The sequence below is a fragment of the Macrotis lagotis genome, chromosome 5 (assembly GCF_037893015.1).
Source record: "Macrotis lagotis isolate mMagLag1 chromosome 5, bilby.v1.9.chrom.fasta, whole genome shotgun sequence".
Lineage (NCBI taxonomy): Eukaryota > Metazoa > Chordata > Mammalia > Peramelemorphia > Peramelidae > Macrotis > Macrotis lagotis.
In genome coordinates this window covers 232749047-232771544 of record NC_133662.1, presented here as the reverse complement: position 1 = coordinate 232771544, position 22498 = coordinate 232749047, and the positions used below count along the sequence as shown (strand labels likewise).

Genomic DNA, 22498 nt, shown 5'->3' with positions numbered 1-22498 from the left:
AAGGGTCACAGAACTAGCACTACCTATATCACAGGGAGCCATGGGCCTAAGAGAGGAATTCTCCAGAAAGGTAAAACACATTTTTTTTTAAAAAGACAGGAAAAATCAGATGTGGAATCAGGAAAGGCCTGGGTTTGGATGCTGTCTCCAATACCAACTAGATGTAGGATCACTTAATCTCTCTGATTCTGTTTCATCCGAGAAATGAGGATAGTAAAAACACCTGCCTCCCACAATGTTATGTTACAAACGGACCTTTTCTATAAAGAATTTTTGCTGGGGGGCGGCTAGGTGGTGTAGTGGATAAAGCACTGGCCTTGGAGTCAGGAGTACCTGGGTTCAAATCCGCTCTCAGACACTTAATAATTACCTAGCTGTGTGGCCTTGGGCAAGCCACTTAACCCCATTTGCCTTGCAAAAACAAAAATAAAAAAGAATTTTTGCAAACCTTCCAAGTCTGTAATAGGTGATAGGAGCAGAGATCTTGAGCTGGGAGGCCATCTGGCCTAACCCCTTCATTTTACAGATGAGGAAACTGAGGATGAGGAAGGTGAAAAGGATTTGCCTAGTGTTACACAGGTATCTTGAAGCAGAGCTAGGATTCAAATCAAGGGCTTCTGTCTGCAAATCCAAGTCAGTCTTGGAGATTGTGTTGATTGATTGGTAGGGAAAGTAAATTGGCAGCATGTAAATACGGTTTGTAATTTAAAAATGCAAGAGGACCAAATAATATCATGTTTATGAAAGGACATGGGAGGATATCCAGTGCTGAGCCTAAAGTGTTATTTCTGCAAGCCAATGACATGTTGGCAAATTCAGTAGAATTCCATCTCTCCTCCTCTCCTCCAAAAAACACAAACAAAAAAATCCGAGCTACCATCTCTGGTACTTGGCTTCCCAGTCCAATCTGGTATGGTGCAAAGAGTATCAGATTGGAGTTGGGATATGGGCTATTCCTTACCTATCTGACCTTGCATGGTGGCTTGCTTTAGTTTACTGGACCTCAGTTTCCTCCTCTGTAAAGTGAATAGGTGGGACTAGATAGTTTCATAGGTTCTGCAGTTGGAAGTGACCTTAGGAATCATCCAGTCTAACCTACTCATTTTGCAAAGGAGGAAACTGAGGCCCAGAAGGGTTATGAGATCAGTTTTATAAGATAACCAGAGAGATTACCATGGGCAAGAATAGAATAGATGGAAGGTTAGGTGGCACATTGGACAAACTGCCAGACCTGGAATTAGGAAGAACCAAATTCAAATCCTTTCTCAGACATTTATTAGCTATGTGACTTTGGACCAGTCACTTAATCTCAATTTACCTCAGTTTCTTCTTCTGTCAAATGGACTGGAGAAAGAAATGACAAACCACTCCAGTATCTTTGCCATGAAAGACCCAAATAGGAGGGGCGGCTAGGTGGTGCAGTGGATAGAGCACCGGCCCTGGAGTCAGGAGCATCTGAGTTCAAATCTGGCTTCATACACTTAATAATTACCTAGCTGGGTAGCCTTGGGAAAGCCACTTAACCCCATTTGCCTTGCAAAAACCTAAAAATAAAAAAGACCCAAATAAGGTGATGAAGAGTTAGATACAAGTGACTGAATCATAACAACAAATTATTAATATTAACAAATCCTAACGCTTAAACATGCTTGCAGTTGACTTACTGAAGGCTAGGTTTCTCACCACACACTTTCAAAATGCCCATCATCAGAACTAGTTCTTACTGTACTTGGTCCATGACCATGGCCACAGCTGCCATAGCTTCTGTATAAACATTGCTATCCTTCCGGTTCCCCTCAAAGGCAGCCAACAACCTCATTGTCCTGGGCCGAGAAGAGGCTGGAGCTGAGAAAATTTTCCAGAACAATGGAGTGGCCCTCCTTTTGCAATTGTTGGAAACCAAGAAGCCAGAGCTAGTGTTGGCAGCTATCCGGACGTTATCTGGCATGTGTGGTGGGCATCAAGCTAGGGTGAGTAGGGGCCCTGCAGGGATCTTGACCCTTTGAGTTCTTGCCTAAAGAAAGCCCAAACTGGATTGCCTAGGAGAGAGTTTTGGGCAGCTAGGTGCCTCATCGGATAGAATGCAGGGCCTAGAGTCAGAAAGACTCGAATTCAAATGCTGGGTCATTTGGACAAGTCACCTAATCTCTCTTTGCCTTCATCCACTGGAGAAGGAAATGGCAAACCACTAGAGAATCTTTGCCAAGAAAATCCCGTGGACAGTACTGGTATATTGTTGTCCATGGGCACCCAAAGAATAGAACAGGACTGAAACAACAACAGGAGAGGGCATTTACATTGAGATGAATTATCCCAATCAGTCAATTATTTAGCAAGCATTTATTATCTGCCTACTCTAGATAGGAACTATGCAAATGTTTGAGAAACAGCAAGAAAAATAAAGCAGTTCAAAACTTCAAGGAGCTTATATTTTATAAAAGGGTGCAGCTAAATTTTATAGGTGTAGTAAAAAGAGGGCTACAGTTAAATTCAAGACCTGAGTTCAAATCCTGCCTCAGATATTTACTAAGCTGAGTGACCCTGGGCAAATCATTCAACCTTTCTCAGCTTCAAATAATATAGAATCTCCCTCTCAGAGTTCTTACAAAGATCAAACAAGATAACATAAAATGTGTTATAAACCTTGAAGCACTTTTTCAGTGTTAGATATTATTTATGTAAATAATAATATAAATATAAATATATATAATACTATAAATAAAGAATAATAAGATTTAAAATAAATATAAAGCCATTTCAGAACAGGGAGCAGCAGGAAAGATCAGGTGGGTAAGGGGATGCTATGGGGATCACTCAAGTATCACAAGGTAAGGGGGGAGTGGATTTCTCTTCAATCTTGGGAGGGTCTGGGTCAAAGACACTGGGCCAAGTTGATGGGGAAATCTGGGGGCTTTATCTCCTGAGGGGCTTCCAGGCAATGGCAATCTTGCACTCCATTCAAATGGATCGTATTTGTGGCTGGATGGCAGTGGAGGAGGAGGAGATCTCCCGGGCAGTCTGCAATCTCCTTCAGACCATCATCGATGCCTTATCTGGGGAAGACAAACGAGAGCATCGTGGGAAGGAAGAGGCTCTGGTTCTTGGTAAGATGGAGGTTGAGACCCTCAGAAACCCCTGGGATGGCCTCTGATATTAATTCCCGATGTGGATCTGTGAATTCCTAGGATATTTTATTTTTGATCTAATTCTAATTTACCTTACAATATTGGTCAAATAATTTTCCTCCTCTCTGAGGCAACCCAGTTACCATAGAATGAGTACAATAATCCCTTCATATGACTGAAGCCAGATAAGGTGGAAGAAAGAACAGACTTTTTTGATCAAGCTTAGGGACTGAAGGGAGCCTGGTTACCATAACCAAAATAATACCAATAATGAAAATAGTTATCATTTATGTAATACTTTAAGGATTGCAAAGAGCTTTACAAATGTCTTATTTTATCTTCACAACCTGAGATGTAGGTGCTGTTGTTATTATTTTCATTTTGCAAAAGGAGAAACTGAGTTAGATAAAGGTTAATACCTTGCCTAGGCTCACACAGTTAAAGCTACATGTAACTTGAACATTACATGTGGTTAACATTCAGATAACACTTTTTTACAACTATTCCCTCAACTGAATGTCCCAACAACCCTGGGATGTAGGTGTTATTAGTAAGACCATTTTTTAAAAATGAGAAAACTGAAGTTAAATAGAGGTTTAGTGGCTTGCCCAGGGTCACAACAGCTAGTAAGTGTTGGAGTCTGGATTTGAACTCTGGTCTTCTTGATCCCATGCTCAGCACTCTATTGTTCCTCTTTGGCACCTTAGATGACTGGTTATCTCTAAGGTCCTGCCCAATCATCATCACAACTCCCCTGCCCTCTCACAAGCCCTCAGCTAACAGAAGCTTCAGCCCCAGCCACATCACTGCTTCCTTCTCATTCCCAGACACCAAGAAGGACCTGAAGCTCATTACTAGCCACCTACTGGACATGCTGGTCAATAAGAAAGTATCTGGCCAGGGCAGAGACCAGGCCCTGAACCTGCTCAACAAAAACATCCCCAGGAAGGACTTGGCCATTCATGACAATTCCCCAACTATCTATGTGATAGAGAACGGTGAGACACCAGGCTTTGCGAGGTAGAGGTGATCCCAGGTTTGGTCATAAGTCACTGCCATTCATTCATTTGGGGGCCCACTCTATCTGCTCCTTTCTACTAATCACTGTAGAGGTATATACTTGTGGTGTGTAAAGGTGCAGACTTATTTTGGTACTTCAGGGATTTGTTTTTTCCACCAGTGAATGAATGAATGAACAAATGTTTGAATAAATGAATGGGCATGAATATTTGTGTATGTGACAATTATATGAGTGAATAATGCAAGTGAATTAATGAATGCATGTATGCATGAATGAATATATGAATTAATGATGTAAATATCAAATGAATTATAAATGAATAAATGAATATGTGGATAAACGAATGAATATATGCATGAATCTATAGGTTAATAAATATATAAGTGAATATATATGAACAAATACATAAATGGATAATTCATATGAATTAATGATGTCTGCATGAATAAATATATGAATTAATGAATGTATATACAAATTGAATATATATCATGAATGAATAAATATACAAATAAATTATGTGAATAAACATGTATAGATATGCTAATAAAGATATGAATTAATAAATATATAAATGAATAGTTGTATGAACAAATATATGAATAGAAGCTATATATGAATTAATGTATGCATGTATGAATGAATAGATGAATTAATGAATGAATATACATATTGAATGAATTAATGAATGTATGGATTAATGGATGTAAAAATAAATGTATGAAGGAATATGTGCATGAACATATAAACTAATATGTTTATAAGTATAAATGAATATTTGAGCTAATGTACATGTAAATGAATTGTGAATAAATAAATGAAAAAGTATTTATTAAAAATGTATTATGCACCAAGAATTGGATTAAGGGCTAGGGACACAAAGAGAATAAAGCAGGATAGCCTCCATTTCCAAGGAGTTCATATTCTAATTGGAGGAAGTTCCATTAGAGGGAGGATGGATGACCTGCAAGAGCAATGGGAGAGTAAATAGAATGACCCCAAGATTCTTCAGAGTCATCAGAAGAACCCAGATGACAATCCCTTGGGGTCTGAAGGATGTAGAGGGCTCTGGATTTGATCTGTTAGGCAATAGGGAGCCACTGAAGACTCCTGAGTAGGTCTGTCCATCAAGTAACAAGCATTTATTTAGTGCCCACCAAGTATCAGACAATTGTGAGGGAGAGATTGCAAATGACTATGAAGAATCAATATTCTTTTGATCCAATATAGCAAAGCACAGGAAGACTGGAGGTAGAGGTTACAGGGATTCAGGTGTTCAATGATGAGGCCTCAGAGGAGAGAGGCTGCCTTGGGCAGCCCCAGGTAGAATTAAGAGAACTGATTCCCTTCTTTCATTTCTCTCTTTTCTAGGCCTAAGAAAGATCCTGAAGGTGGTGGGGCAGGTACCAGAGCAGCCCTCCTGCTTGCCACTGACCGACAACACCCGCATGCTGGCCTCCATCCTTCTCAATAAACTCTATGATGATCTCCGCTGTGACCCTGAGAGGGACCACTTCCGCAAGATCTGTGAGGAGTACATCACGTAAGCTTGCTGGCCCAGGAATGGGTTGGGGTGGCTCTGCCTATGACTGAGAATAGTAATTAAAAACTCCAAGCATTAATGAGAAACTTAGGGAGAAAATCCAAGCATAGGGTGGAATAGAATTGGGGAGGGGGTCGGGGATTGGAGTCAAATTTACATTTTAAGGATGAGAAGGTTGAGATGAAGTGATTTGCTCAGAGATACACATTTTTTTAAAGTGGTAGACTTTTTTAAATGTCCACTTTTTGCTTTTATATTGCATTTACTTATTTTTTAAAAAGTAAATTTGTTTTGATAACTTGTTTTTACATCCCTAAATTTCCCCTGTATCTTTCCCTCTGCCTCTTTTCAGAGAGCCCTTCTATAGAATGCAATTTTTAAAAGATAAAAAAAGAAGAGGAAGTTGGGGGGGAGGTCAGCAGAACAGATCAACACATTGAAAATCTAGCAATATTTGCAATACTCTGCAAAAAAAGCATCACCTCATTTCTTAATGCTCCTATCTCTTTAGTAATAAAAATTAAATGAGGGAGAGAGACAAAAATTAGTTAAGAAAATTCATTTCCTTTCCCCCCCAATCAACCATACTCCCCACTACTATCTTGAGATATATTTCCTGGGCAGGTCATTCTATCTAGCTAGTTCTTCCTTTTCTTGTTGCTAGTCTCCACCACTGCAAGGGAGGGAAAGAGGGAGTTGTATTTTCCTTTATTCTTCTCCAGTGTCCAGGCTGCCCATTCATTAGCCAGGCTGGCCATAGAATTGGGGGGTGGGGATTGGTTATTGTTTTGTCTGGTCTTTCCATTGACATTGTTGCCAGAATCATGTGGCTTATCATCCTGGTTTCCCCTTACTACACTCTTTACTTCTTCATAAAACAAAGATTTAGAAATATTTTTAATTAATACCATTCTTTTTTTTTTGAATGAACATTTAAAAAATATTTTTGTCAATATTATACTTTTTCATTGAAGGACTATTTTAAAATATTTGTATTAATACTATTCTCTTTGAATGCACATTTAAATTATTTCATTAATATAATTATTTTTCATTGAATGAACATAAAATGTTTTTATTCAATTATAATCTTTTTATTGAATGGATATTTAAACATTTATTGAATATTAAATATTTAAATACTCTTTTATATTATATTCACTTTTTTAGGTGCCTAAAATATTTATTGAGTATATTTTATATATTATAACTTGTTTAGGCATTTCCAACTAATGCCATCCAATAATTTTTTTCTCACTTTAAAAAGTTTATTTTATTTTTTTAAGGCTTTTGCAAGGCTTTTGCCCAAGACCACACAGCTAGGTAATTATTAAGTGTCTGAGGCCGGATCTGAACTCAGGTCCTCCTGACTCCAGAGCTGGTGTTCTATCCACTGTGCCACCTAGCTGCCCCCAAAAGTTTATTTTTATACATGTGTTTTTTTTAAACCTTTGCATTACAAATTCTCTATCTCCCTCCAGCCCCTCCCCCAATCATTGAAAAGAGAAGCAATAGGATACCATTATGCATGTGGAGGCATACAAAATATATTTCCATATTGTTATATTGAAATCTGCACTCAGAAATTATCTGTTCTTTCTCTCAGGAAGTAGATAGAATTTTTCATACTGAGTCCTTGTTTTAATTAAGTTCATGAAAGTGTTTGGATTGTCAAGTCAAAGAAGCCCCAAGTCTCAGAACCGGAAAAGAACTTTGGGATCAACCAGTTCAACCATCTCATTTTATAGAGAAGGAAACTGGGACCCAGAGAAATGGCCTTGAAGTATGGCTCAGGGTTTTTGGCTCCCATTCCATTGCCCTTTTCATTATATAACAAATATGCTCCAAATGCCAATGAATCTCTCTCCATGTCAATTTGATCCAAGTCCCCAATTTATTCTAGTTTGGGACATTGATCTAAGATGAGAGTTCTTAATCTGAGTTCTATGAACTTTTCTTTTAGGTTTTTTTTTTGCAAGGCAAATGGGGTTAAGTGGCTTGTCCAAGGCCACAGCTAAGTAATTATTAAGTGTCTAAGGTCAGATTTGAACTCAGGTACTCCTAACTCCAGCGCTGGTGCTCTATCCATTGTGCCAGCTAGCTGCCCCCATCTGTGAACTTTTTTATAGGTTTATTTTATTTTATTTTTTATTTTTAGGTTTTTTTTTTGCAGGGCAACAGGGTTAAGTGGCTTGCCCAAGGCCACACAGCTAGGTAATTATTAAGTATCTGGATTTGAACTCAGGTCCTCCTGACTCCAGGGCTGGTACTCTATCTACTGCACCATCTAGCTGCCCCCCATCTATGAACTTTTAAAAATAAATTTTGATCCCTGCATTTCAATATCATTGTAAATCTCTATTATCCTTTGCATATCATTTTGTGCTTTTAACTATGATTCTGAGAAGGGATCCATAGATTCATGAAGGGGGGGTCTATAAAGAAAGGACTCCTTAGTAAAGGTGGATGGTCACTCTTAGTAACAGAATGAATGCTGTCATCCTAAATTTCTCCAGAGGAATTCATCTGAGGTCCCTTTATAATGGATCCTTTTCTTGGTTTTAAGGGGCAAATTTGATCCCCAGAACATGGACAAGAACGTACATGCCATCCAGACAGTGTCAGGGGTCCTCCAGGGCCCCTTTGACCTGGGCAACCAGTTGTTGGGGATGAAGGGTGTGATGGAGATGATGGTGGCCCTGTGTGGTTCTGATCGGGAGCAGGACCAACTGGTGGCAGTGGAAGCCCTGATTCATGCTTCCACCAAACTCAGCCGAGCCACCTTCATCATCACCAATGGCGTGAGCTTGCTCAAAGAGATCTACAAGACAACCAAAAATGAGAAGATAAAGATCCGCACTCTGGTGGTGAGACAAAGGTTCCTTTCCCAACCCCTACCCACATTCTCCTTCACCTCCCTCCTGAAGGCAATTGAAGCAAGTGCTGATCAAATGCCCACTATGTATCTGCCACATGCTAAGCCCTTTACAAATTTTATCTCATTGATTTTCACAACAATCTGAGAACTATGCGCTGTTTTGATCTTCATTCACATTTAAGAAAACTGAGGCAAACAGAAGCTAAATGACTTGTCCTGAAAATTCCCTTCCAGCTCTAAATCTGTGGTTTAACCATCATGAGGGCCATCTCCAGTCATCCTGATCTGGCCACTGGACTTAGATGACTCTGGAGGAGAAAGTGAGGCTGGTGACTTAGCACCCCCCAATTCATATCCAATTCACTTCCATGTCATGGCATCACTTCCCTGATGCCATGATCTTCTTAGAGAACAAAGGACAAACAGCAACAACAGCAACATTAACCATCCTTCTCCTCCCCAAAACCAATGGGCCTCATCAATGCTCAGGTCCATTCTGTCTCATCTTCCCTCTAGGGTCTCTGTAAACTTGGTTCTGCAGGGGGCACTGATTATGGCCTCAGACAGTTTGCTGAAGGGTCTACAGAGAAGCTTGCCAAACAGTGTCGGAAGTAAGAGGGCTGGATTGGGGGGGGGGTCCTTGGGTCCCTTCTTGGTTTGGGCCTTGTGCTTGTGATAGGGGCTCAGTAAGTTGACTTTGTATGGACCTGATACTATGGGTAATGGGAAGTCAATTCAGAGGAAAGGTGTGATAAAATATGATTTAAAAAAAAGAAATTGTTTTAAATTTAATGGAAAGGATATTCAACAATATCCTTGGAATGGAGGCCTATCCGTTTCCAGGATAATTCTAATGGTCTGATCATGATTCCCCACTTGGGTCTTCTTCTGGACTAACTTGCCCCCTTCCTGTTCCTAGGTGGCTGTGTAATGCAAACATAGATGCAAGGACCAGGCGTTGGGCTGTGGAGGGTCTGGCCTACCTCACCCTGGATGCAGATGTGAAAGATGACTTTGTCCAGGACATTCCTGCCTTACAGGCCATGTTTGAGCTAGCTAAGGCATGTGTGGTCCTGACATCACAGACCCTTGACTCCTAAGACATCCATTCAATTTAATCCTTTCTTTTACTTTTTGATTTTTGAATGACAATGGATTTAAGTGACTTGCCCAAGGTCATACAGCTGAGTAATTATGATGTTTCTGAGGCTGGATTTGAACTCAGATTCTCCTGACCTCAAGGCTGGTGCTCTATCCACTATGCAAACTAACTGCCCCTAATTGAATCCCTTCTTGCTCCAGTTCTAGGACCAAATTCCAGGAAAACAGACTCCTCATCCAGGGATAAATACACAGCCCAGGTGTGGAAGCCCAGCTAGCAGGACTCTCATCCCAGTGGGTCTCCAGGTCTGCAATATGATCCCTATTTCCCATCTCTGAGAGATGGATGTGGTCTTCTGTAGGATGGATATAGTCTTCTTATTTTAGTGAAGCAAACAAAATAGAAGACAGAAGTAACAATCTAAGAATGATCATGGAAGACCAGAACATTGTTTCCCAGGGTTTTGGGACCCTCAAACTTGAAGAGCTAGGGCTCAACGTGGAGAGGCCATTCGGTTCAGTTAGGGGAACAGAGAAGGTGACTCACTGGTCTAGAAGGGACCATTTAGAAACCCCTCTTTCTCTCTTTATTAAATATTAGTTTTTCCCATCCTTTCCCCCAACCTCACCTTCCACCTACCCTGGGTCAACTGAGTCCCTCATCTCTCCCAATAAAAGGGTAAGGGGAGGGGGTAGTAAACATGCTAATTTGAGAGATCACATTTGAGGTAGGGTTTAGAGTGCAGGACATAGAGTCATAAAGACCTGTGTTCAAATCCTATCTCAGACACTTACTTTCTTGGTGACTCTGGAAAAGTCTTATCTATGAAATGGGAATAAGAAAGCATCCCCCTTATAGGGCTATCATGAAGATCAAATGAAGTAACATGAAAAGTACTATGTAAACCTTAAATTGATATATGAATGTTACTTAGTATTATAATAAATTTGATTAGGCAAAGGGAATTGGGAAAGACTATATGGGCAAAGGAGACTGAGAGATAATATGGAGGAGAGGATTAGTTTATATCTGGTTAGGATTATTTAGTTCTTTTCCACTTTTCTAAATCCTAGTGCCCAGTCCAAGCACCATGCCAGTTACTGGAGACTTTGAATAAATGCTTTCAAGGTATCATTAAGAGTTCATAAGAAGTTGGGGAGGCTAGGTGGCATAGTGGATAAAGCACCGGCCTTGGAGTCAGGAGTACCTGGGTTCAAATCCGGTCTCAGACACTTAATAATTACCTAGCTGTGTGGCCTTGGAAAGCCACTTAACCCCATTTGCCTGGCAAAAACCTAAAAAAACAAAAAAAAAAAGAGTTCATAAGAAGTCTTCAATCATGCTAATTTTTTTAAAATTAATATCTTTTGTTTTAATATCATTTTCACAATTAAATATACCTTCCTTTCCTACCCAGTCAACATGAATATGAAAAAAGGAAAAAAATCAATCTGGAAAAAAACAAATATTACATCATTACAGTCTGAGAAATTATGTAGTACACCACACCCAGAATCCTCCACCATTTCAGAGAAGAGAGAGAGAGAGAGAGAGAGGTACATTTGTTTAATTCTTCTCCAAGGCCAGGCTTCTTGATCTTCATGTTTTTTCAGCATTCCATCTTCAACCCCATTTAAAAAGATATATCAGCTATGTCCTTGGATAGAGTGCCAAGCTTAGGGTCAGGAGGACTTGAAATCAAGTCCAGCCTCAGATATTTGCTAGCTGTGTGACCCTGGGCAATTCGTTTAACCCTATTTGCCTCAGCTTCCTCAGCTGTAAAATGAACTGGAGAAGGAAGTGGCAAACCAGTTTCTTTGCCAAAGAAACCTCAAATGGGGTCATGAAGAGTTGGATTCAACTAAACAATAACATCATATCCTGAACAACCTGAGTTCTCTAACTGGCCCCAATTCTGACCTTTCCTGATTTCCCCTCCAGACCAGTGACAAGACCATTCTGTACTCTGTGGCTACTACCCTGGTGAACTGCACCAACAGTTACGATGTGAAGGAGGTCATCCCTGAGCTGGTGCAGCTGGCCAAGTTCTCCAAGCAGCATGTACCTGAGGAGCATCCCAAGGTAGGGATTATCTTATCTGTAAATAAGGAGATTGCCTCCAAGGCCCCTGCTAGCTGGAAAACTATGATCTTCTGTAGTTTCTGGAAGAATGAGTGCCTTCTAAATGTCACACAGGCCCCTGCCAGGCCTTCTGTCATTTCATACTAGAGTATGATTGGTCTGTGCAGTCTATTGTGAGATGGTTTTGAGTTTAATGGGTCCTCTGTCAGCTCTCAGCTATCCCTAGATCTGGGGATTTGGGGAATCAGAACAAGCACCGGGCTTGAAGTCAGAACCAGGGTAGACTCCCCCTGAACCTCAATTTCCTCCTCTATAAATTAGAGATGATAATAATAGCTCACACATATAATGTTTGGTATCCTTCTAGTGACTTTGAGAGATAAGAAATGCAGCTATCATTATCCTCCTTTTTCAGATGAAGATACTGGTACTCAGAGAGCTCATAGGTAAATAGATTTAGAGCTGGGAGAGACCTCTGTAGCAGTCTAACCCAATTCTCTCATTTTATAGATGAGGACACTGAGGGCCAGAGAAGTGAAATTAAATCATAGACCTAGAGCCAGAAGAGGTCTCAGGTCCTCATCCAGTCCAATTTTCTCATTTTATAGATTAGGAAATTGAGCTCAGAGAGCATAAATGACCTGCTCTAGGTCTCACAACCAGAGGCAGGATCTGAACTTGGGTCCCAAATTTATCTCTCTTTCTACCATACCACATTGCCTCCCAAACAGAAGGGTTTTGAGCTGCAGGGTTGGAGGGAAAAAAATCAAAACTGAGTTCATTGATCCTTTGGAGGGTTTGAAATATGAAAATACTACCTAGCATTTAGGGCTGTTGTAAGGAAATGAAAACTCTCTGTAAATTGTAAAATGCTATGTAAATGTGAGCTCACAGAATTTGTTCTAGGGCTGGGATTTTTAACTATAGAGTTGATTTTCTGGAACAATTCTGTCATGGCATGAGGAAGTAGGATGAGGAAGGCAAACCTATTAAAAGAGTTTCTTCAAAGCATCCTAAGGCCAGGTCAAATAAAAAGGCTGATGGCAATGTTTCAGATCTTCTGTATCTCTGTGCGTGGATAATTCAAATTAATGGAATTTTTCTCCAGTAATCAAAGACCTAGACCCGTGGTTTCTAGTTATAGTAGGGATGGGGGGGGAGAAGATGTGTAGAGGGTCTGCCGAAGGGGTCTTTGAGAAGAGTCTGAATCATAGATGAACAATAGAACATGGAGGGGAGCTGGAAGGGACCTTAGAGATCACCCTTAGACCTGAAGGCCCTTTCACCATTTTAAGGCTGAAAGAAAGTGGTTTGCAACTTGTGGGCAGGATGCTGTTGTATGAAACCAGGAATCTGCAAAGCACCTCACCCAGCCCTTTATCTCCCTAGGACAAGAAGGACTTTGTAGAAAAACGGGTGAAGCGACTGCTGAAGACTGGGGTAGTCTCCACATTAACCTGCATGGTAAAAGCTGACAGTGCGATCCTTACTGACCAGACCAAAGAGTTATTGGCCAGGTACTGGGGAGAAGCGAATAGGAAGAGGGTTGAAGGAGGTCAGAGTATGAGGGTAATGAAACACAGTCTCAACATGGGGAAATGGGGTCACTATAGATTCTCACCACTTCCATCTTAAAAGGAGGAACTAAGGAAGGGGCTGGGAATTATTTTCTTTCTTCTTCCAAACCATATGCCACCTCTTTTTTTCCCCCAAGGCAATGGGGTTAAGTGACTTACCCATGGTCACACAGCTAGATGATTATTAAGTGACTGATCCAAATTTGAACTCAGGTCCTCTTGCCTCCAGGGCCAGTACTCTATCCACTGCACCACCTAGCTGCCCCATATTCCACCTCTTTTAAACTAAATCACACAATGAAAAAATCCCAAACATTTATTCAGGACTCATCTAAGGGCTGGGGTTATAAGTACAAGCCCCCCCCCCCCAAAAGACAGTTCCTGCCCTCAAGGAGCTTACATTTTAATAGGGAAGAAAACTAGTGATGTAATATCAAATTCTCTGGGGACTGAGGCTCCTTGCATCAACACTGTATTGATCCTCTCAGGTTCTATTCTCTGTTGTTCCTCACTATCCTTCCTTTGATGCTTTGATTTTGCCTGTGTTCAGATTCTCTTAATCCTCAAACCTCAAGGGACTGAAGAACAACCTAGATGAGAGTTTTTTTTTTTTAGTGCTTAGGGACCACTCTTTTAATCTCCACTCCTAACAGGGTATTCCTGGCGCTGTGTGACAATGCAAGGGATCGGGGCACCATTGTGGCTCAAGGTGGTGGCAAGGTAAGGGTGGGGAACAGGCTGAGGAGAACTTGTGGGGATTATAACTGGAGGGGGCACACTAAGAAGATGCTCTGACAGGGAATGTGTAGAACAGTCTCTTGGTATGTCCTGAGGAGCATCTATGATGCAATATACGTGCATAGCACAGACTGGACCTCTAACCTCCCCTAGGAATTTGCTTAACTCCTCAGTGATCTGTGCTAAGAGAAGGGAACAGTGAAACAGGAATACAAAATATTCTATTTTGGGCTTTAGATAAAACGCAGTGTGATAGTGACAGGTAAAACATCACCATTAGCATTATATCTTGGGTTAATTGTTTCATTTTTTTGAGCCTCAGTTTTCCCATATGGAAAATGGAAATAGTACTTACTTATACTGCCTCCCTCACAGGTTTGTAGTAGAGGAAGTTCTCTGCAAACTTTTAAGTGTGATAGAATATATTTATTATTATATTATTATTATTATTATTATTAGTCTCATACTAAGGCATTGTAGTACAGTGGAGAGTGAATTGCTCTCGGAGTCAAGAACTGGGTTCTAGTCCAAACTCTGAAACATTGGTTGTGTGACCTTCACCAAATACTTGGTAATATACGATTTACCAAGCATTTAAAAACTAAGTTAAAGAAAAATGTATTAGTAGAGGGAATATCTTCATTGTTGGGAATTCTCAATACCAATGGAATCACAGATCTTACTAGTACAAGCTCAAGAAGACAAAAAAAATGTGTTTCCTGGATTTATTGATTGATGGATTTACAGTGGATAAAGAACTTGGCCCAGAGTCAGGAAGACCTGAGTTCGAATCTAACCTCAAACTTGACTAGTTGGATGACCCTAGGCACATCACTCGGCAGCTGTTTGCCTCAGTTTTCTCAACTGTAACATAGGCATAACAAGAGTGCCTATCTCTCAGGATTGTTGTGAGAATCAAATGAAATAATGATTATAAAGTGCTTGGTGCTATTAACTATTAACTATTATTATAAGGTCTGGAAAAATGACCTTGGAAGTATTCTTGGATGCCTAATATAAGGCAGACTGGGGTTAGATATTTTCCATATATAATCAAGTGATTTATATATAGGATGCCCAAATGTTCCTGAGTTTTGGAAAACAGATGACATGAGCATAGACCTGGAAAGAACAAAGATCCCCTCTCATTTTATAGATGGGGAAACTGAGGACCAGAAAGGTGATTGACTTGCCTAAGGGTGCATAGGAAATAAATAGCAAGGTTAGGATTCGAATTCAGGTCTTTTAGATTGACAAATTCAATGTTCTATAGGATAAAATCCAATTTTCTAGGATATTGATAGTTCTGACTCTCATTCTGTCTCTTAGGCTCTGATACCACTGGCTCTCGAAGGCACTGATGTGGGCAAGGTGAAGGCTGCCCATGCTTTGGCAAAGATTGCAGCTGTTTCCAACCCTGATATTGCTTTTCCTGGGGAAAGGGTGGGTATGATCAATGGAGGAGTTGGGAGAAGATAGGGAATTGGAGGATTTTATTCTACCTCAAAAGTTTTCTCATCCTTGGATTTTTGTCTTTCTTCCCTTCTCATTAATTCTCAACTTTTTTTCTCTTCTCTCTGTCTCTGACTCTATCTCTGTCTATCTATGTCTGTCTTTCTCTCCCCCACCCCTCTGGTTTTCTCACTTTGCCTTGCAATGCAACATTTTGAACTTGTATTTTTTTACAAGTACAAGAACTGGGCTGGGTTTTATAAATGATTAATACTTGTAAGGAAACATATACATAAGGCAACTATTCTTTTTTTTCAGACAATAAGATATCTTTTTTTCCCCTAAATTAAAAAGAATAGTCCATGAACTTTGTTCAAACTCCACGGCTCTATATCTGAATACAGATGGTACTCTCCATTGCACACAGCCCCAAATTGTCCCTGATTGTTGCACTGATGGAATGAGCAAGTCCATCAAGGTTGATCATCACCCCCATGTTGCTGTTAGGGTGGACAGTGTTTTTCTGGTTCTGCTCATCTCACTCAGCATCAGTTCATGCAAATCTCTCCAGGCTTCCCTGAATTCCTGTCCCTCCTGGTTTCTAATAGAACAGTAGTGTTCCATGATATACATATACCACAATTTGCTAAGCCATTCCCCAATTGAAGGATACTTACTTGATTTCCAATTCTTTGCCACCACAAACAAGGCTGCTATAAATATTTTTGTACAAGTGATGTTTTTACCCTTTTTCATCATCTCTTCAGGGTATAGACCCAGTAGTGTATTGCTAGATCAAAGGGTATGCTCATTTTGTTGCCCTTTGGGTGTATGAACTTGTATTTTTAAAAAAACAAATTGGTTCATGAAAGTTTCTTATTTATATAATAGGTTCCTATAGGTTCCTTCCTCTTTTTTTATTTTTGGCTTTCGCAAGGCAGTGGGGTTAAGTGACTTGCCCAAGGTCACATGCTAAGTAATTATTTCCTTTCTTCCTTTGAAAAAAATTTAATGGTATTTTCCCCATTAACTGTCATTTCCCAGTTACTTACTCTACTTACAACAGAGTATATATTTATAACAAAGATGTCAAGCAAAGCAAATGAAGATGTTGGCCATGGTCCATAGTGATGCACCTGTACAGTCCCTCCACCTCTGACAAAAGCCAGAGGCATGTTTCACTATTGGTTCCCTGAAGTCATAATTTGTCACTTCATTGATCATAGCTCTGAAGTTCTTTCAGTGTTGTTTTGCATTGCATTAATTTAGCCATCATGTAAATTATTCTCCTGGTTTTGTTTAGTTTGTTCTGTATCAGTGTATACAAATTTTCCTAGCTTTCTATGAATTTTTTATCTCTGGCAACTCCCTTAATTTACATCCTCACTTCTGGGTTTGGTACCCAGAAGATGACTGCTACCTCAAATCCTAGGGCTATCTTGTGGGTGGTTACTCCTATTACTAACACTCAGCAAGCTCCTACCCATATTTTTCACCATTAAAAATCAGCCAGAAGATACAACAAGCTCTTGGCAAAGACATCTCTGATAGCATAGCAAGAATACAAAACATTCTTCCTAAAAACTTGGATTATACGACCCCACAATTATACATAGCATTCATAGGAAGAATGTGCTCAGACTGAGAATATGATGCTAGTGAGACACATGTAGAATATCGATGTAAAGGCAATTTACAACTCTTAGCCCTGAAGGATCTGGGAGTCCTTCCTCTCTTTGTAGGGTTCTCTCACAGCTTCCCCTGGAGACAGTGTCGTTCCTTGGTGGGTTGCTCATTCCTAGGGTCTGGTCTCCACATTCTCACTCTTCTCTTTCTAGGGGTCTTTCTTCTTGAAACTGCTTTGTCCCTTGAATGACTGTCTCTTTGTAATTATGTCCATCTGGAGTATATGTATCTGCTCCCTGATGGATGCCAATCTTATGCTGGCCCCCCTTCAAAGCTGATGTGAGGAAGGAGTAAGAAATCCCCTCCTTTCTCTCTACAGGGGTTTTCTTCCTAGGTAAAACCCATCTGGCAATCTCTCCATTCTCCAAATACTGAAATTTTTCTAGAGTTTAGTTACTTAAAGTTCTAGGGATGTAGCTAATTTGCTTAGCTAATTTAAACATTCCCTTCTTCACTAAATCAGAGAGATGTTTTTACTTAATAAAGAAATCACAGGATGTATTATACCTTGAAAATACATGAACATTCATCATGTGTGACTATACTGTGTCTTCTGAACTGGTGTATGTGTGTGGGGGGAACAACACTCTCTTCCTTTACATAAACATTTTTGTTATTTCTTAGGATTTGCTAACATTCCATTAGAGTTCACATATGATATTTTTTGGCCATTTTCCATCTGGCTACCTTCCTTCCATTTGTTGTCACTTCAAAAACTAACTGCTCAGTACAATAATCAAAGAAAATTCAAAAGACTTGTGATGGAAAATACCATCTATAGCTACAGAAGGAACTGTGGAATTTAAGTAAAATTCAAAGCTTACTGTCTTCAATTTTTAAATTGTTTTGTATATTATGTCATTTCCCCCTCTCTAATATTTTTTCTTCCATTGTTTTTGATTCTTCTTTTACAACATGATTAATATGGATCTATTTTTATATTAGATTACTTTCTATCAGGGAGGAGGGAGGGAAAATGACTGGTAAAACTACTATTGCATGTAGTTGGAAAAACAAATAAATAAACTATTTAAATTAAAATAAAAATTAGCCTCTAAAACTTTTTTGTATATATGGACCTTTCCCCCATGAATTCTCATTATTCTTTATAGCCACCCTTTGCCATCTCTTTCTGCTTTTCTCCATCTCCTCCAGGTGTATGAGGTGGTGCGTCCATTGGTACGACTCTTGGATACCCAGAGGGATGGACTCCAGAACTATGAAGCCCTTTTGGGTCTGACTAATCTGTCAGGGAGGAGTGATAAACTTCGGTGAGTAGAGGAGGAGAGGGGAAGAGGAGAAGCAAAGTTTGTAGTTGAAAAGGTTCAATCTTTTCTAATCCTTCTTAGTCAGGTGCTATTTCTCTAACCCTTAACCCCACCCCAGACTTTCCTAAAGGTACCACTCTCCTACTAAAGATAGATTTGAAAGCAACAGACATAAATTGTAGCAGCAGGAAGAATTTACATTAAAAAGAATATCCTGGGGCAGCTAGGTGAGGCAGTGGATAGAGCACCGGCCCTGAAGTCAGGAGGACCTGAGTTCAAATCCAGCCTCAGACACTTAATAATTTACCTTAGTTGTGTGGCCTTGGGCAAGCCACTTAACGCCATTTGCCTTGTAAAAACCTAAAAAAAAAAAGAAAAAAAGAATATCCTGACTGTGGACCCTAGGATACCAAAAGAGATTGGGGAAATCCCTTTTTCCTAAGGTTTTTGAGATAGTTGGGAAGAGTTAAGATAAAGACCTGCTGAGAGATAGGGATAGACTTGTTTCTCTTTCGATCAATCAGGCAGAAGATCATTAAGGAGAAGGCTCTGCCGGACATTGAGAATTACATGTTTGAGAACCACGACCAGCTTCGGCAAGCAGCCACTGAATGCATGTGCAACATGGTGGTCAACAAAGAGGTATGGGGGGCTCGGGGTGCAGGGCTGGGACTAAGATCAACAAATTAAGGACAAGGCAGAGATGGGTAAGTGAAGAAACCTGTCCTTTTCTTCAAGAAGGTGGAGGTCATCATCTCCTTTGAAATATTACCTCTTTTAGTCCTTTACCTTAGGGAACTCCCAGTTGAATTAGGGAAGACATAGCCTGCCCATAGTCTGACTTGGAACTTGGGAGAGAACCATATGATGGCACATAGTTGGCCAAGAAAATCAGTATAGTGAATCTGAAAGACTTTAAGCTGGGGTTCTAGAAGGCTGGGTCAGTAGAATGTAAATGCTGGCAGGTGGTTGTATTAAGGATCAGCCTAGCTTAATTCACACACTCCTGGAAGAGGTTGACTGACTACAGCTACTCAACTTAGTTCCTGGCAAAGAATAAGTGACTGCCCACTCTGGAGGATTTCCGATTCATCCTGGTTTGCGTGCTGTCCCACTCATTAGACTCCCAAGGACAGGGAGTGTCCTTTGCCTTTCTTTGTATCCGCTGTGCCTGGGGCTCAGTAGGCACTTACTAAATAGTTACTGACTAATAAATGCTTGCTGACTGCTGATCATCAATTAACTAACTAAATAATGGTCATAGAGGTCACTAACAGGGCATGGTGGCATTGTAAACAGTATGCCCGGGCGCAATGCTCATATGGATTTTTTCCTCTCGAGGAACAAGGGACCAGAATCTGAATTACATAATTCACACTGGAATAGGAGACATAAAACTGGAGGACTTATCAATCAGTCAATCAATAAACTTTTTATTAAGTACCCATAATGTGCTGGAGATGTACTAAGGTACATGTACTAAGGTACAAAAGGAATCAAAATGTGATGATGATGGTGATGATGGTGATAAGGATGATGATGATGATGATGATAGTGATAGTAATGGTGATGGTGGTAATAGTGATGAGGATGATGGTGATAATGATGGTGATGATAGTGATAATGGTGATAGTGCTGACCTCTGTGTTAGGTTCTGTGCTAATTGCTTTACAATTGTTAATTCATTTGACTCTCATAACAAGGGTTTTTGGGAGAAGGTGTTCTTATTATCCCTATTTTACAGAAGAGGAAAGTGAAGGAAATAGTGGATAAGTGATTTGCGCAGGATCACACAAGTAAGCATCTGAGGACAGTTTTTGCCCTCAAGGAGCTTACAGTCAAGTAGATAGATCCTAATAAGAGGTATTAGAGAGAGAAGAGCACTGAATTTAGAGTCAAAGGGTCTGGGTTCAAATCTTGACTCTGCCTACATGACCTTGGAAAAATTACAGTCTCTTTGTATTTTCATTTCTTCAATTGTGATAACAATCATTAGCATTATCTAGGGATTTAAGTGATTTACAAAAATTATTTCATTTTATCTTTGAAACAACAAGGAACTGGATGGCATTATATTCTCATTTTATGGAAGTGACTTGTAGTCCCACAGGGAGTGAGTGCCTAGGGCAGAAGTCAAACTCAGGTCTCACTGAGGACAAGTCTACTGCTGCCTCTAATTGCAAAATAGAGTAGAGCAGATTAGAGGACTTCAAAGGACTTCTGCATTTTTGATCTTTCTTCACACATTTCATTTTAAAGATATGGAAACAGATCTAGAGAGAGAGGAAGTCATTCAGTCATTCAGCTCATAATAGCAAATCATTGTGTGATTCAAAGGTTTAATTCCAGGCTGAATTTCCCCTACCATCTAGCACACCTTTGATCTCTTCTCCTTAGTCCCATCACCCTCTGGGATGGATTGCAAAAGGCAAATAAATTGTCTTGGAATTTTGCTCTATTGGGGATTCTCTGTGTTTCTGCTCCCCTGCATTATTATGGATAATAATGTTTGGGGTGGCATGTTGAAACTAGGGGAGCTTATTCTCTACTTCCTAACAAATCAGGTAAAGCCTTCTGAAAGCGGTGCTGTTTAGGCTGTCTACTTGAATGAAGAGAGGCTAGATATGGGAAAGGGATGCAGGTCCCACCCTTTCCTCCCTAGTTGCTTTTTTAGCATTTTGTTTGCAAGTTGCTGTTTGTTTGTTTTATATTAGTGTTATTTCCCAATGCTCACCCCTTCTAAGAGAACTTTAATCTGTTGTTAGTTTAAATTTTTTTATTAAATGCTTTATATTTAACTTTACCAAAAATGTAATGTTATTATTTAATAAATGGCACAGGCACAGGAAGAAACTTAATTTGCAACAAATAAGAACATTTATAAGCAAAGCAATATAACATTGACCACTTTAGGAGTATATGGAGCATTGCCTCTCTCTTGTTCTGCCTTGGGGTCCAGTGCCCAACAGTTGTATCGCTGGCTAGTATAAATGATTCTGTCACACCTGTAGCGCAGTTCAGTGGGTGGTTTTCTGTGGGTATTTTACCTCTTCCCCTCTCCCCATCCTTGGCAGGTGCAGGAACGGTTCCTGGCTGATGGGAATGACCGACTGAAGCTGGTGGTCCTACTGTGCGGGGAGGATGATGACAAGGTCCAGAATGCAGCAGCCGGAGCCTTGGCCATGTTGACTGCTGCCCATAAGAAGCTCTGTCACAAAATGACCCAAGTGGTAAGCAAATGGGAGGTGGACAACTCAGCTGCAGGGGCCTTCCTGATTCCACTCTGTTCCCTTGGGTTCCTAGAACCAAAGGGACCTAGACATAGTCTCTCATTTTTACAGATAAGGAAACTAAGACCCAGATTGGTGAAGGAAGTCACTTGAGGTCATACAGGTAGAAAGTGTAGAGCAGAATTCAAACTCAGGTTTTCTGACTCCAAACCCAGCACCATTTCCACTGTACTGCATGGACTCTCTACTTAGTATACTGTGGCCACAGAAGAGTTCGGGATAGACACTCAGACTGCTGGTCCTCTTCCCAGCCTGGACTCTGACTTTTGGGGAGCCCTTGGGCTCAGAGAAGGGTGTTATTTGTATGGTACCATTGGAGCTGACAATAGAAGAAGCCAATGAAGATGAAGTAGGACCTAGGAGGGTGGAAGCTACCCTATTCCCCCAACACCCACCCCCACATCTGGGGCATCTGGATAGACAGAAGCAAGGAAATTATGTAGGGGATAAAAAGGAGACAAGGCCTGAACCTTCAGAGGGGAGATCCTTCTGCTGCCCTTCTGGTTCACTGTGTGAACTCTGATAAATACCCTTACTTCCCTGGGACTTGGCTTTCCTATCTGTGATATGGGGAGAGTGGAGAATGTGGAGAACTATTCTCAGATCTCTCACTGGGCTTTATCTGGCCCAACCTCTGTTCAGAAGAATGACTTTATTCTCTGATCCAAGAACTTTATTTGGTATTGATTACTTCAGTTGTTGGGTGTCATAGTCACAACCCTTATTCTCTGAGAGT

At 40.4% G+C, this 22498-nt stretch overlaps 1 protein-coding gene across 1 annotated transcript in view; it reads left to right on the top strand.

Moving 5' to 3' along the window:
- UNC45B (unc-45 myosin chaperone B) overlaps positions 1–22498 on the top strand; it is a 28610-nt gene that overhangs the window by 5300 nt on the left and 812 nt on the right. The window contains exons 6-19 of the mRNA XM_074188916.1: positions 1803–1970; positions 2936–3104; positions 3953–4123; positions 5518–5689; positions 8256–8556; positions 9084–9178; positions 9487–9628; positions 11611–11751; positions 13141–13268; positions 13982–14048; positions 15396–15509; positions 18360–18475; positions 18997–19114; positions 21547–21702. Of these exons, the coding sequence (XP_074045017.1) occupies positions 1803–1970; positions 2936–3104; positions 3953–4123; positions 5518–5689; positions 8256–8556; positions 9084–9178; positions 9487–9628; positions 11611–11751; positions 13141–13268; positions 13982–14048; positions 15396–15509; positions 18360–18475; positions 18997–19114; positions 21547–21702 (2058 nt within the window). The remainder of the gene's footprint in view (positions 1–1802; positions 1971–2935; positions 3105–3952; positions 4124–5517; positions 5690–8255; positions 8557–9083; positions 9179–9486; positions 9629–11610; positions 11752–13140; positions 13269–13981; positions 14049–15395; positions 15510–18359; positions 18476–18996; positions 19115–21546; positions 21703–22498) is intronic.